The 12,915-nt window shown below is 38.0% G+C and overlaps 1 protein-coding gene across 9 annotated transcripts in view; it reads right to left on the bottom strand.

The window, feature by feature from the left end:
• LOC103389260 (diacylglycerol kinase zeta-like) overlaps positions 1-12,915 on the bottom strand; it is a 70,074-nt gene that overhangs the window by 39,951 nt on the left and 17,208 nt on the right. For 3 of the 9 annotated variants that reach the window (XM_025062206.1, XM_025062205.1, XM_025062207.1), the window contains 18 exons: positions 8,716-8,827; positions 8,544-8,639; positions 8,036-8,113; positions 7,527-7,589; positions 5,679-5,735; positions 4,728-4,796; positions 4,540-4,611; positions 3,970-4,086; positions 3,785-3,856; positions 3,448-3,567; positions 2,799-2,881; positions 2,628-2,688; positions 2,253-2,366; positions 1,696-1,833; positions 929-1,007; positions 384-439; positions 204-266; positions 36-109 (listed from right to left, as the gene is read on the bottom strand). In XM_025062206.1, the coding sequence (XP_024917974.1) occupies positions 36-109; positions 204-266; positions 384-439; positions 929-1,007; positions 1,696-1,833; positions 2,253-2,366; positions 2,628-2,688; positions 2,799-2,881; positions 3,448-3,567; positions 3,785-3,856; positions 3,970-4,086; positions 4,540-4,611; positions 4,728-4,796; positions 5,679-5,735; positions 7,527-7,589; positions 8,036-8,113; positions 8,544-8,639; positions 8,716-8,827 (1,524 nt within the window). Of the gene's footprint in view, positions 1-35; positions 110-203; positions 267-383; positions 440-928; positions 1,008-1,695; positions 1,834-2,252; positions 2,367-2,627; positions 2,689-2,798; positions 2,882-3,447; positions 3,568-3,784; positions 3,857-3,969; positions 4,087-4,539; positions 4,612-4,727; positions 4,797-5,678; positions 5,736-7,526; positions 7,590-8,035; positions 8,114-8,543; positions 8,640-8,715; positions 8,828-10,372; positions 11,164-12,915 lie in introns of those variants that run through there. The other 6 variants (XM_025062201.1, XM_025062203.1, XM_025062202.1 and 3 more) reach the window with 4 other exon arrangements.

The raw sequence follows: 12,915 nt of genomic DNA, 5'->3' as shown, positions 1-12,915 counted from the left end.
ATGGGACAATTCAGTACTGATGGATTAAGACTAACCTGGGAATGTTGAGGAAAACCAGACACTGCAGCTTCAAATCCTGAATCTTTGACGTTAGATCTGTCCCATCACACTGAGAACAGCAGGGGAAGAGAATGGGAAGCGGGGGGGTTGATGTGTGGTTTGTATGATTGACAGCTATTTTCATGTGAGTGACAGGTACTCACTACCACTCTGAGGTGCTTGGACAGGTCTTTGGAGCTTCCCATGAGGAAATCAGAGAATGCCGTCTGTGTGTGTTTGGGAGAGACAGAGACAGTGAGGGGAAAAACACACTGCAGCACAAGAGAAAGAGAAAAAATGTCATTTTAAAATGAGCATATACTGAATAACAGGTAGAAACTGACCCCAGCATAGAACATCTTATTCCTGAAACGACTGTTGAACTTCTCAGGATTTGCCTCTAAAAAGAAAAAAGACAGATGTGAAAATAAAGTATTAGTACATTTTACATCATGTATTACCATACAAATGTATTTGAATGATTAATAACTAATACTAATACTTCATCTTCTTAACTCTCCAGATTTGATATCCCTAGTATGACGCAGACGACATCAAGCTAAGTTTAAAAACCACTTTGATTTTCTTAAAACCTTTTAGCCACTGAGCTGTTATGCTGGATGTTGCTACAATTTAGCCTCAGCTCTTCCTTGAAAATAATTTTATTTTCTTCAGTCCTAATAAATAAAAACAACTTTTGGCAAAATGATGTCACACTTAAGTGCACTTTGTATAATTAGCTGGCATTTGAAGTAGTAGACATTTCATTCAAGGCACATGCCTTACATGTCAAGAGAATTAAAGGGACAAGTCCTCATAATGGAAGCAACACATTCAGGTAAGTGTAGTTTATGCTGATGAATATTAAGACACGTTTGTGGATTTTTACCTCGAGATTCATGAAACTCCAGAGTCACATGGGCATCAAAACCAAGACTGAAGTAGTTGTTGAAAACATCCAGAGGAAGCTGTGACATACACACACACACAGACACACACACCTTATTATTGTCAAACAACATTTGATCCCGAGCCTCGTCTCCGTCTCTATACATCAGCAGCAGCGGTCAGAAACCACCAGCAGCACCAACTTTTCACAGGACTTTGCTGCTGCAGCACAAATTCTGGCCACTTGCAGCCAGTCTCACCATCTTTGTTATGTTCTTCTTTGAAAGGACATAATTTAGGACAAGTTTAAGGCAGATTGTGTCGAGAGAAACTAAATAAAATCCTTGATTTTTTAATAGATTTTGGTGCTTAAGTCAGCAGTTTATAGTCTTGACTGTGACAAAAAGTGAACAAGGTTTGAGATGTTGTTGTCATCCTGTCGTCCTGCTGCTGCAATACTGTGTGAAAATCCTATTTTTGTTCTCATGATTGTTACTGTTAGCTTTCTGGCTAACTTGAAGCTATTAGCGTGTTACTAATCCACTCTATCCTTTTGTTCTGGATAATTATTTCAGTGCTTAGTTCCAGTTATGCCTTAGCTAACTCCAGGCCTTTTGGAATCACTTTTTGACAAACTCCAAGTTTTGCGCTGATTCAAGCATTCATTTATATATTTCTAGAGACAATCCCAGCAGTCATGGAGGGGGGTTAACATTCTGGACAGTTGACCAGTCCTTCACAGTGCTGATTTGGATTATGTGTAATGACCTTATCTGTTTGCTGCTCATCAGGCTCTGCTCCTGCAATTGGGTTGGGTTCAACCTGCAAGTTCCACCTGTCCAGCTGGACAACCGTTCCGTCCTCCACATGGGACAGAATTTTAGACAGAGGTTCATCAGTGTAGCCCTGAAACACACACATGACGGGGGGAGTGTGAGTATCAATGTCAGAAATAAAAAGCTCAAAAAATATGTCCTGGAATTACTAAGAATTCCCCTGTAAAATACAATATACAAGTGTCTTTCACACTAGATATTTATTAAGAAATCACTAGATATCATATATAAGTGTATTTGTTGAGTAAATATTAAATTCAAAATTTAATATGTAGTTTTTCAACCTATCTTATCAAACCTTAGCTACATTTGTAGCTATCTTTCTTTAGATTTGTCTAGAAATGAAAATACTCAACCAACAAAATTTGGCACACTCATTGGCTAGGAGTTAATCATCAGCTTACTTTGTTTTTTTCTTAGTTTTATGGCAGCACAAAATATCACATACTGATAACTAGAATTTGTCATAAGTGTAGTATTGGTACATACGCCTCCCCAGTTGAGGGTCCTGGCTAGGTCATTTCCTGTTCCTAGGGGTAGCACAGCAACAGGAGGCTGAGGGTTTAATGCCAGCTCATCCAGACAGGACAAAATCCACCCCACCTGGATTGAACAAGCAGACATGAATGAGGGGGAATGACACCAAGGTAACATGGTCACATGGTCTCATGTGATATGTCTTGATTAATACAGAAATAAACTACTAATCATTATATTCTTATAATGTCCAATAGAAAAAGAGAAATTATATTTAATATGTATCAAAAGCACACAAGAAATGAAACATATATTACAAATAGTATAAATACATAATAATGTATGAAATATTTCAATTGAATTGTAAGTGTATGTGTTACTTCTCACAGTTCCATCTCCTCCACAGGCCAGGATCCTGAGGTTATGGACTTTACGATACAACTCCAGGCTGAAAGGTTACGCAGGCAGATAAAGTTCAATTCTGTCAAAAGTATCTGTGTAAAAATACGTGTTTGTGTGTGTGAGAGAGAGTGAGAGAGAGAGAGAGAGAGTGCTGACCCTTCCTTTGGTCCACCTTGGCTCAGATCAAACACCTGTCTGGGATTTAACAACCACATAAACGACTGCAGAATCTTGGTTCCCTGTGAATCAGACGAAACAGAACTCTGAAGAACAGTGAGACTCACCTGAGGACAACGACTGTTCAAACACATTTCAAATGGAACTCTGGTCTTAATGATGAACAAGTTAAAGGTAGTGTATGCAGTTGTCTAGTATTCATTCTTTATCCAACTAAGTATGTAGCTCTCCCTTTTGGCCTGTAGATGTTGCTAAGTACACATGATTGACACAAAAGTCCTGTTGTATGATTGAATTACACTGTTAAGTGGAATCAAAGGTAAACTATGTCATCATAACTAATTTATCCCTTCTGTCAGTTTCAATGTGTGGAGCTGTGTTCATCAGCAAGTATTCTATCTGTATTGTCTGGTTTTAATTTTCATGATTGCAGTGGAAGGGGACGCTGCTGGGTATGAATATTAAGTAGTGGAAACAAACCAAGTATGTGGGTCATTCCAGAATAGAGGGTGAAAATGTTAGCAAAGTTAACAGGATTAGATCTATTCACTACAACATTGTTGTCCCAGCACCCTTTAAAGAAAGCCTTTAAATACTGTAGAATAGACCTGCTCTGGTTCATAATTACCTGATTTCCTCCACTTTTAGGATTGACAAACACCAGCAGGGGCTTCATCAGAGGAGACGGAATGGGGCGGATTATAAACGGCCTCCACTGTCGTCCTTCCTGTTGGAAAAAAGGTGCAATCTGCTGATATAAGTTCAGACCATGTGACACATACTGTATTTACCTGATTACATGTATTTTACAGTTTGAAATATTATTGAATGACAAGGTGGAGCTCTTATCATAAACATAGGGCATCAAAGGAGCATCCAACAAAGGTTTAGTTCATCAATAAAACAACCAAACTGTATTTGACTTTGTGGCACTGCAAAAATAAGATACATTTCCTTATACTAACCTCTGCTCCTTTCTTGCTGCTTTTTCTCTTAAACGACGTTCTCTTCTTCTTTTTGCTCGACTTCATGGATGACTTTTTATACAAAAAGGAAATTACATCATGTACAAAACATGTTTAAAGGAAACTTGTTCAATCATCAAAGTGCAATGTTTGTAAAGGCAACAGTTAAAGAAGTCTTTGTCCACCTGATGGCGTCTGACGCGGATGATCCACGTGGGCGGAACTATGAGAGCTGCATGAGCACCTATTGGACAGGCCTCCTCTATTTGCTGGAGCATGAAGCAGGAAACCTTGTTGTGATACTGAAAAAAGGAAAAACAAATCAGATAGATTTATGGAAATCTATGAAAACCATACTGCTACGCACGAGCAAAGACACGTTCACTTTATGCATGTGGAAATAATACTGCTGCAAGGACCTATGAGGCACCAGAAAGACTTGAGGACATGAGGCATTAGAAGCATTTAATGGACTTAAATAGTATGAAAGATCTTAGGAACTGATAGCACCTTAAATAACTTGAAAGACCTGAACTTTAAAAATACGACAAAGAACGAAGAACCCCATGATGGCTAAGTATAAGTTGTACACCCTTGAAGAACTGTTAATTTTGTGTGAGGAAGGAGGAAAAGAAAACATGCTCTTCTGAAGAAGCAAAGGAGTAGTCACAGAAGAACAAAAAGAAATATGGTCACACTCCAGACATGTACATTATCCTGCATCCTAGTCTTGTTTCAAAAGCAGTGACACTCACAGCCTGTTTGCACCAGGAGCAGCTGATTGCCACAATATCCTTACTGTGGAAGGCAAACTTCTGCTGGAAGCCCTGCAGAATAGACACAGTTCAAGAGTAAACTACATTTACTGATTTTCTGTTTTAAACAGTCAAGGACCCGATGTAGATACGATCTATACAAATACATTCAACTTTTTGACACCAACCTTCCCACACTGTCTACATTTGCCATCCTGTCGTCTCCGATGCACCCAGTGATGACGAACCAAAGTGGGCTGAACAAGGAAAATATAGCAAAATACAATAGGTATATTAACAGATTTAACCTTTAACTAAACAACACTTACCATATTGTTAACTTTTTTGAGCTGTCCATTACTACTGTAATTTTAAAAGGGCTACTAACAAGTTTAGTTAAGTTTAAATTAAGTTGACAAATCATTTATTTCCTAAAAACATCTTCCTAAAAAGCTCAATCTTGCTATAAAGTCTTAAATACAAAACACTTCAAAACACTGAATCAAGTAGTCACAATCAAAAGTCACATCAACCAAAATGTTAACCAAACTGGTCCCTAAAATCTCTACCAAGAACCATTGGTTAGCTTAACGTTAGCTGCACAACAATTAGCCAAAAGCTAACATACGTATACCCAGTTTTGAAAAACAAAGTCATTTCCAAGAAATTCATTTGATATAAGTCGGCTATTACATATTTAAAAGATGTTTATTCTTCTTAATTCAAACAGAAAACTCTCCTTCGCTCGACACTGAAGTCATTTACTGCCAAATTCATGGCAATTTATAAACATAAATCTGACAAAAAATATAGTTTTGCAGATGATAAAATAAATCATTATAAGTTAGCAAAAAATACTACATAAATTTAGCCTTGAAATGGGTAACAACTAAGAGATGATTGTTACTGTAGTCACCACTGAAAACATAAAAAGGTAAAGTTAGTAAAGGTTGGGAAAAATCACTGAGAAATATGTCTAAACTGGACTAAGCTACAAATGGACTTTATAGCCTACACCATCAAGGTAACAATAAGCTGTTACCTGGAGGTAAATAAAATTCAAATTCAAATCATAATTTTAGATGTAGGACCACACAAAAATGAAAAAAAACGTTAAAAGATAAGGAGCCAAAACCCACCTCTCGGATATTTCTGGAGCCTGATTCTCTGAAAGACGGTTTACACCTGAAATTAATCTACAGACAGGAGATTAATGTAAGAACAGCAGTAGCAAGTATGACTTTAAATGTTGCAGGCGGGAAACAAAGAGCTCGAGAAGAAAAAAAAAAACACTGTTCACCAAGTGGTCCACATTGGGTTCACCTGTGGTCAACGTGAGAAAACCAGTGGTGCATGTGGGTCTACCACCAGCTGACTGATTTCTAATGATCATGTTTAACTTGTTGTAGAATAAAAGCCTGGTGCATGTCCAAGTTATTTTTTCTTTGGAAAATATTCATTGCTTCATGACTTTAGTTACTGTGGGAAAGATGCTATTTTAAAGGTAGTAAAACCATACCAAATCCCTTGAAGAAAATAAAACGTTACCTAGTTAGAAAACAGAAAAAAGGTAAAGATAGGTAGTAAAAATAAAAAAAAGCTATCCAATCATCAGCTGTGTAAGTACAACTTACACAGAAACTGGATAAAATGTACCATACCAGAAAGCATTACATCTTGTGTCAAAATGGATATTACTGTACTTTAAGAGGAATGCACAAGCAAAAGTTATGGTGGACAGGGGAAGTCCTACCAGGGTCCTCAGCCAGACCTTCACTGGTTATTTGGCCTACATCTTAGCTGGCCATCTGACCCAAACCACAAGTCAGTGGTGACGAATTCACAGTCTCAATCCTCTCTTTAACAGAACACAAGGTCAAAGTCTTGACAACAACTACCATTCTGGCTTCACATGTGGCTTCACATTCTGCGACTACCTCCAAAGTCCAATAATAGGAACCACTCAGGTTACCATCAGGAAGGGTCTTCTTCTAAATGCATACCGAAATGCATACTTCAGGTCGTGCTGTTGCTGCCTTTGTCAGGGTTGTTGTCTGAATAAATGACAGACTGTCATTGATGGCACTTTCCTGGGACCTTTCCAAACAGTCCAATAAGGGTGGGTGTGCTGACATGATATTTGGTCAGGAATAACATCCCAGCAAACCTCCATCAAACTAGACAAACTCAGTCAGGCCTCCCTCAACAAGGTTGGATCCATAACTGGAACTGTGCATGCAGCTAGCCATTATCTTTTGAGCTCTTTCTAAGGCTCTGGCTCCTCCATTACCAAGGTCATATGTTTCTAGAGTCTGGGCAGTCTCACACTGCTCCTTCCAAGTGAAGGTCCACTTGGGTCTTAGCTAGAGGCCCCGAAATTGAAATTGAAGAAGATGCTGACTAGTACAACAATGACGAGTTTTCACTGTGCATTTAAAAAAAAACTTTTATACTTCATATTAATCCTTTGGTCCAATGGTGTGTTCACTGACCACCAGTGCTTCTAGGACCAAAGTTTATCTACAATGCTTGAAAACTTTATAGAATGAAAGGGATTAATAAAAGCTCTTTATTAAAAACCTTATAGTCAATTAGTATCATTAATACAGCATCCCCAGGGTTACATTGTTCAGTTGAGCTGCCACCACCAGAGAATTATCTCTCCTTCTCATGACCTTCTTAAACCGGCCCCTGCCCTTCATTGTAGGTTAATTCATATAATTATAAAAATGAAAAGTAGGGGAAAAATATTTATAAATTAAAATTAGAAAATTGCTTTTTGCTGAATCATAAACCAAGAATTGATTGTTACAGAGGGTGTTTGTCCGACAAGAATTTTATTACAATTTTATTGATCATAGATGAAGACTGATGTTCAGACAATTGACCTCTGGTTAAACGTCTAATTCTGTTAGATTCAAGGTCACAGAGGAGGATTAAGAGATTAGGAGAAAGAAGAGAAAATTGTGTTTTTAATTGTGTCTCACTCTAAAGTTCGGGTCACTGAGGGGCAGCGTGGCCTCCAAAAGAATGGCCTTAGAGCTGGGAAACTGTAGGTCAGACAGGAGCGCAACATTAAAACAAATGTATCTATGACCAAAATGAGTTGAATGAATGTTTTGTTTTGTTTTGTTTTTATTTTAGGTCATATAATGATGTTGAAATATCTCAATTTACCATTAAATGTTCTTCTTATATGAAGTTATATTATATGTATATGTGTGTGTGTTATTGTATATGTATGTATACACATACATATGAGTATATTTATACATAGTTAGATAGCTAAACATTGTATAAAAAAGCATGGTTACAAATAGATAAATAAAATAAAGCTTCCATTAATGGATTTTAGGACTGAAAGTGTAAAATATTTTTTAATCTTTTTTAAAATTTTCTTCACCTTCACCACTCTCATCATCCTCGGTCATACTTCGGTGGGTTATGTCATGTAATAAAAGGTATGTTTTAATGTAAAGATCAGGTTTATTCCTACCTTTTCCAGTTGTTCTATGCAGTTGGTGTGGGCGATTATTTTACAGCCTGCACATTTCCTGCGACTGACCGACTTTTGCTGGGAAGAAAAAGGAAAAGGCCTCTTCAGGTTTATTCAGTTTTCTGTAGGAGTTTTACTTCTTAGAGTAGAACTGAGCTTTGAAATTTTTTTTTTGGAAGCTCATTCTTTCATCAAAGAAGTTTCTCCTTGCATTTGGAAGTCATCAGCAAACATATTTAAAAAAACTATAGGCTCCAAGGACACTGTGCTTGACAAGTGTTTGGTTCATCATGAAAAAGAGAATCAGACAATAACCACAAACAACTGCTACACAGTTAGGTTTTTTTACTTGTAAAAGTCAAACAATTACTTTCCCTTTTCATTTTCAAATGTTATTAAAAAATCATTTGTCATTGTTTAATACATTTTAAATGACGACATCTAAAATCCAATAGAAAAAGTAGACAGGACTAACTAGTGAGAACAAAGTCAAAAAAGAAGGCAATACCATGGCTCTGGCAATGCAGTGTTGTTCTCCCACATAACAATGATCACTAGAGGCACTGGTCTCAAACCAGATATGATCTCCATACACAGCAGAGTCCTACATGGAGACAAAAAGGTTGGTTTCCTACAAACAAACTGAAAGACTTTGAAGAACCCTTGATCCAAGCACTCACAGTCCAGTCCACTGTATTACGGATGCTGGCTTCACTCAGGTAAGTCCTGTTCAGAGACGATGTGCCAGGATGACAGGGCAGGTGGTGTAGGCCAGACTTAGAGATGGCTTTTCTGAAAACATGAGAAAAACCATTAACCTACAGAATTGTGTCAAACTAAGATACAATCTTATATATCTCTTCTTTATCATCTCTCCACTGTCTGCAGGATATAAAAATAATTAGAAAAAAAAGTTGGCAAAACACAGCATAAGGGCTAGGGCTCATCTTTAGCCTATACAGAGTATTTGAATACAGGGGGTCGTAGGCTTACATTAGAATTCCTTTCCTAAGGCTTTCCTTCAGCATACAGCACCATGTGGAAAATATTTAACAATTACCTAAAAAAAAGGGTCTCAGACTTAGCAAAAAGTAACAAAAATTCTAAAATAATAAACTTTTAGTAAGAAAATAGTTTTACGCATGTACTTGTCATGTGCACAAAGCGCTGTAGTAAAAATTAAAATATTCTGCGAAGGTCATAAAATATTTCTAAAAAAGTAGCCATTACATTAGAACAGCTGGAAACAAACATTGGATCAGTGCTAAGGCAACATGGTAGCATAGTTTAAACTAATATAGTTTTTAATAAATTGTTTCAGCTGTCATAGCACAGGTGTCAAATCATTTTTTACTACAGCCCACGTCCACATTGTGCTGCTAGTAACTGGAAGACTGCATAGATGTGATGTATGAACTCCATAATGTAATGATAAATGACACTATGGTTTTCAAGGTACAATACATTCATTTCTATGAGGGTATTATTTAAATGTGCTAGAAAACTGCCTATGTTAAATGATGAAATGATAACACCTAATGAAGCTTTGTTACCACCTCTTTGTGGAGTTACAAAATATCATAGTTACACGTATATCTACGTATATTATAAGGCAATTTTACAGCTCTTCAGCTCAAACAAGCCCCACATCTCATAGGTTTTATAAGGAAAAAAACACTGTAGTAAATGGAAGATTTAACAACACCTGAGATGATGACCGACTTTACCAGCTGCCCAACCCCAAGGGATGCCTTTTTAACATAAAGCTTTTCATTTTGTAACCCAATATAAATACGTGAACAATCATCACTGGTCAAAGAAGCTTTTGTCCAATAGCGGTTTCTCCAGTTGTGTGACAAAACAAAAGAAAAGCAATTCAAGGTCCTGATGGCCAATTGGTTTCATGTAACAGCAGCAACAGACTCATAGTCTGGTCTGTACTTTCTTGTTATTACAAAGTGCAGTAGATACAGCAGAGAGGGTTATTTTGAAATACTATAAACTTAGAATTAGCATTAGAAAAATTAGAATCTCCGAGACACAAAAAGCAAGGAGTTTGATTTAAAGATATAGTTATAACAGAAAAGAGAATTCGCTCATGAAATAACCAATGGAATTGGTATTCTGTCACAGGAAATACTGAATATGCTGGTGAGTTCATTAGCAGGGATTCTCCATCCATTTCCTATCTGTTATACCTACAGTATGACCAGAAATACCTTGAAGGACTGTCACCGGAATCACTTATTTTAAAGGAAAAGTGTTTTCAGGGAAGTTCACCATTTTTGGTCATGTTGTGTTACTTGGTTCATGAGTGTGTGTTGGTACGTTACATACGACAGAAAGTCGTCCCAGGTGTCCACGAAAGGATCGTAGTATATGGTGTCTTCATTTGCTTCAGAAGATGAGGCCAACTTTTTGCGCATTTCCAACCCAGAAAAAGTTGTATCTGTTTCTCCAGCTGTTTCAGAGACAGATCTTAGATCTGCTGGGGTCAGCTGACCAGGGCAAGGGTTTGTTGAGAATGCCTGGATGGGTTTGTCTGAAGCCCATTGAAGATCTGAAGAACTTCTTCGGTTGTATCGCCCATAAACTCCATAGGTGGTTTCACTGTTCTCCAACACAGACTCTGCTGGGAGGAGGTGGGAGGAGTTTCGACGAAGACAGCGAGGTGGGCGCAGCAGAGGGCGGGCTCTGATCTTCCTCGTAGTGGTCATCTGGCTCAGTTGGAACTGAGGTTTGGAGTCTTCATTTTTTACTTCTTTGATTTCAGTTTCCAATTCTTCCTCACTTTCATCTGCTCCATCCGAATCAGAACAAGAACAGCTAGAAACTTGTAGCTCCCTATTTCCGTTTTCCTCATCTTCCTTTTTTTGTCCCATCTGGACCAGACTTGCAAGTAACAAAGAAGATCCAAGTAAGTGAGGTTCAATGGATGACACCCTGGATGGATGTTGCACACTGGAGAAACTGCCAGAAGTGCAATCATGATACAGCTTCTGTTGAAATCCTCTTCTTCCTCTCTTGATGTTGCCTCTATCTTCTCTTTTCATGTCTCTTTCAGTTTCTCCCATAGTCTCCCCAAACCTTTGACCACTGGCTACAAGAAGTCCAATGCTAGGGCGTCTGCAGGCTGGGCGCGTGAGGGGCAAGTGGAGAGTAGCAAGTGTAGGAAGAACGTCTGGACTGGGTTAAAGCTACAGAGGGCAAACCAACACTGGAGCGCCTCCTGGCTTTACTAGCCTGCACAGCAGCACCAGGCTGACGCACCGAGGTATGTTTCTGTTTTTTTCTGTGATGACGAAAATGACGGTGGAAGAAAAAATCCATCATGATTCTTTACAGTGTAGAAGGTAGTAAAAATCTTATCCGGCATCTGATGACAGCAGTGCCTCTTGCCAGGGGGAGCGTTGGATGATATAACAGCTTCCTCCAACATAAGCCAATAGAGGTTTTTCTCCAGTCTTCTTATAGAAATGCTGAAGGAGCAAGTAGGTCGTTTTGTGATTGAAATTCAATTCATAGTATATACAAACTGTTAAAACAATCTTCATGTTGTGATCAAAACTAACACTAATGATATGTATGGTAAAAGGAGCCATTGGTCAACTAATGCAGTATTGCTCTTGAGAGTTCATTCAAAACCACACTGTTTCCCACAGCAGTCACACTCTGAGGGAACTAACTGTACTACAGTACTACAACATTTGCAAAGTGTTGTGACTGCATTAAAAACTACTAACTAAAACAACCAGAAATCTTCCAGAACCAAATCCGCTTCCTTAAACACCAAGCCACCCTCCCTAATATGACACGCAGTGTTTCCTTCATCAAGAAAAAAAAACTGATACCAGTCAGCTACGGCAGCAACTACATTAAAGCTAAGGAAGGGCTAAAGGATCAGAAAAAAAATAGCTGAACATTAGCTAAATAAAGCTAGCCCTAATTGCGTAGTCTCTATATTGTCCCTATTAAATCAAGATAATCAAATATAAAAGTCACATTGGCTCAATGATAAGTTTCCACATAAATGATTTGAATATAAATACAGAAAAACAATTTTAAAATTACCTTAATAAACAGTTTATCTGGGTTGGTTTAGACTGCTTAAGAATATCCGTTAGCTTTAATATAGTTATAGGGATGTTAGCCAAAACCTATACTTAAACTATTAATACATATAAGCTGAAGTATTACTACATATTGGACTAGAATTACACTAACATTCTAAAATAAATTCTAACTCTTACAGATTCACTGCATAATTAACAGACAAGAAAAATACCCAAAATAAAGTGATTTCAAACATCACAAAAAAGCAGATAAACTTAGATGCAAAAAATAGTAATTTAACTGGCAGAAGAACAAAATGAAGAATTGTCTTAGATTTCAAAGGTATTACCAAATTATAAATTAAGGATTTTATTGGATTTTTAAATACAGAGAAGGGAATGGTGAGGAGTATATTCCAAATTGTAAGCTTAAAGGACAAATATGGTCTAGAAGTCCCACAAATATAACCATGAGAACTGTCTTCCACTGTCCTTACAAAGTTCTTTTTTGAGACAAGGACAAGTATTTAGTGGCGCTTTGGCCCAGAGGCAATGTCTCTGTCATTGGTGTGGAACCCCAGGGTTCACCTCCTGGGCAAGTTCGAATCCCGGTTAGGGCGGTTGGTACCTTCCAGTGGACTCACCACCCGCAGGAAGGTTTAGGGCGGTTGGTACGGTGCAGTGTGATCTGGGTGGCGACTGCTGCCCCTGCGACCCGGTAACGGATAAGCGGATGAAAATGGATGGATGGATGGACAAGTATTTAAGCTTCCTTAACCAAAGAAGACTTTGAAACTAAAGGCGGCTCATGCTTTCTTCAGGACCTAT

The sequence above is a fragment of the Cynoglossus semilaevis genome, chromosome 14 (genome assembly GCF_000523025.1).
Source record: "Cynoglossus semilaevis isolate Cse_v1.0 chromosome 14, Cse_v1.0, whole genome shotgun sequence".
NCBI lineage: Eukaryota > Metazoa > Chordata > Actinopteri > Pleuronectiformes > Cynoglossidae > Cynoglossus > Cynoglossus semilaevis.
Note: the sequence above shows the minus strand (reverse complement) of the source record. Positions and strands in the feature narration are given on the sequence as shown.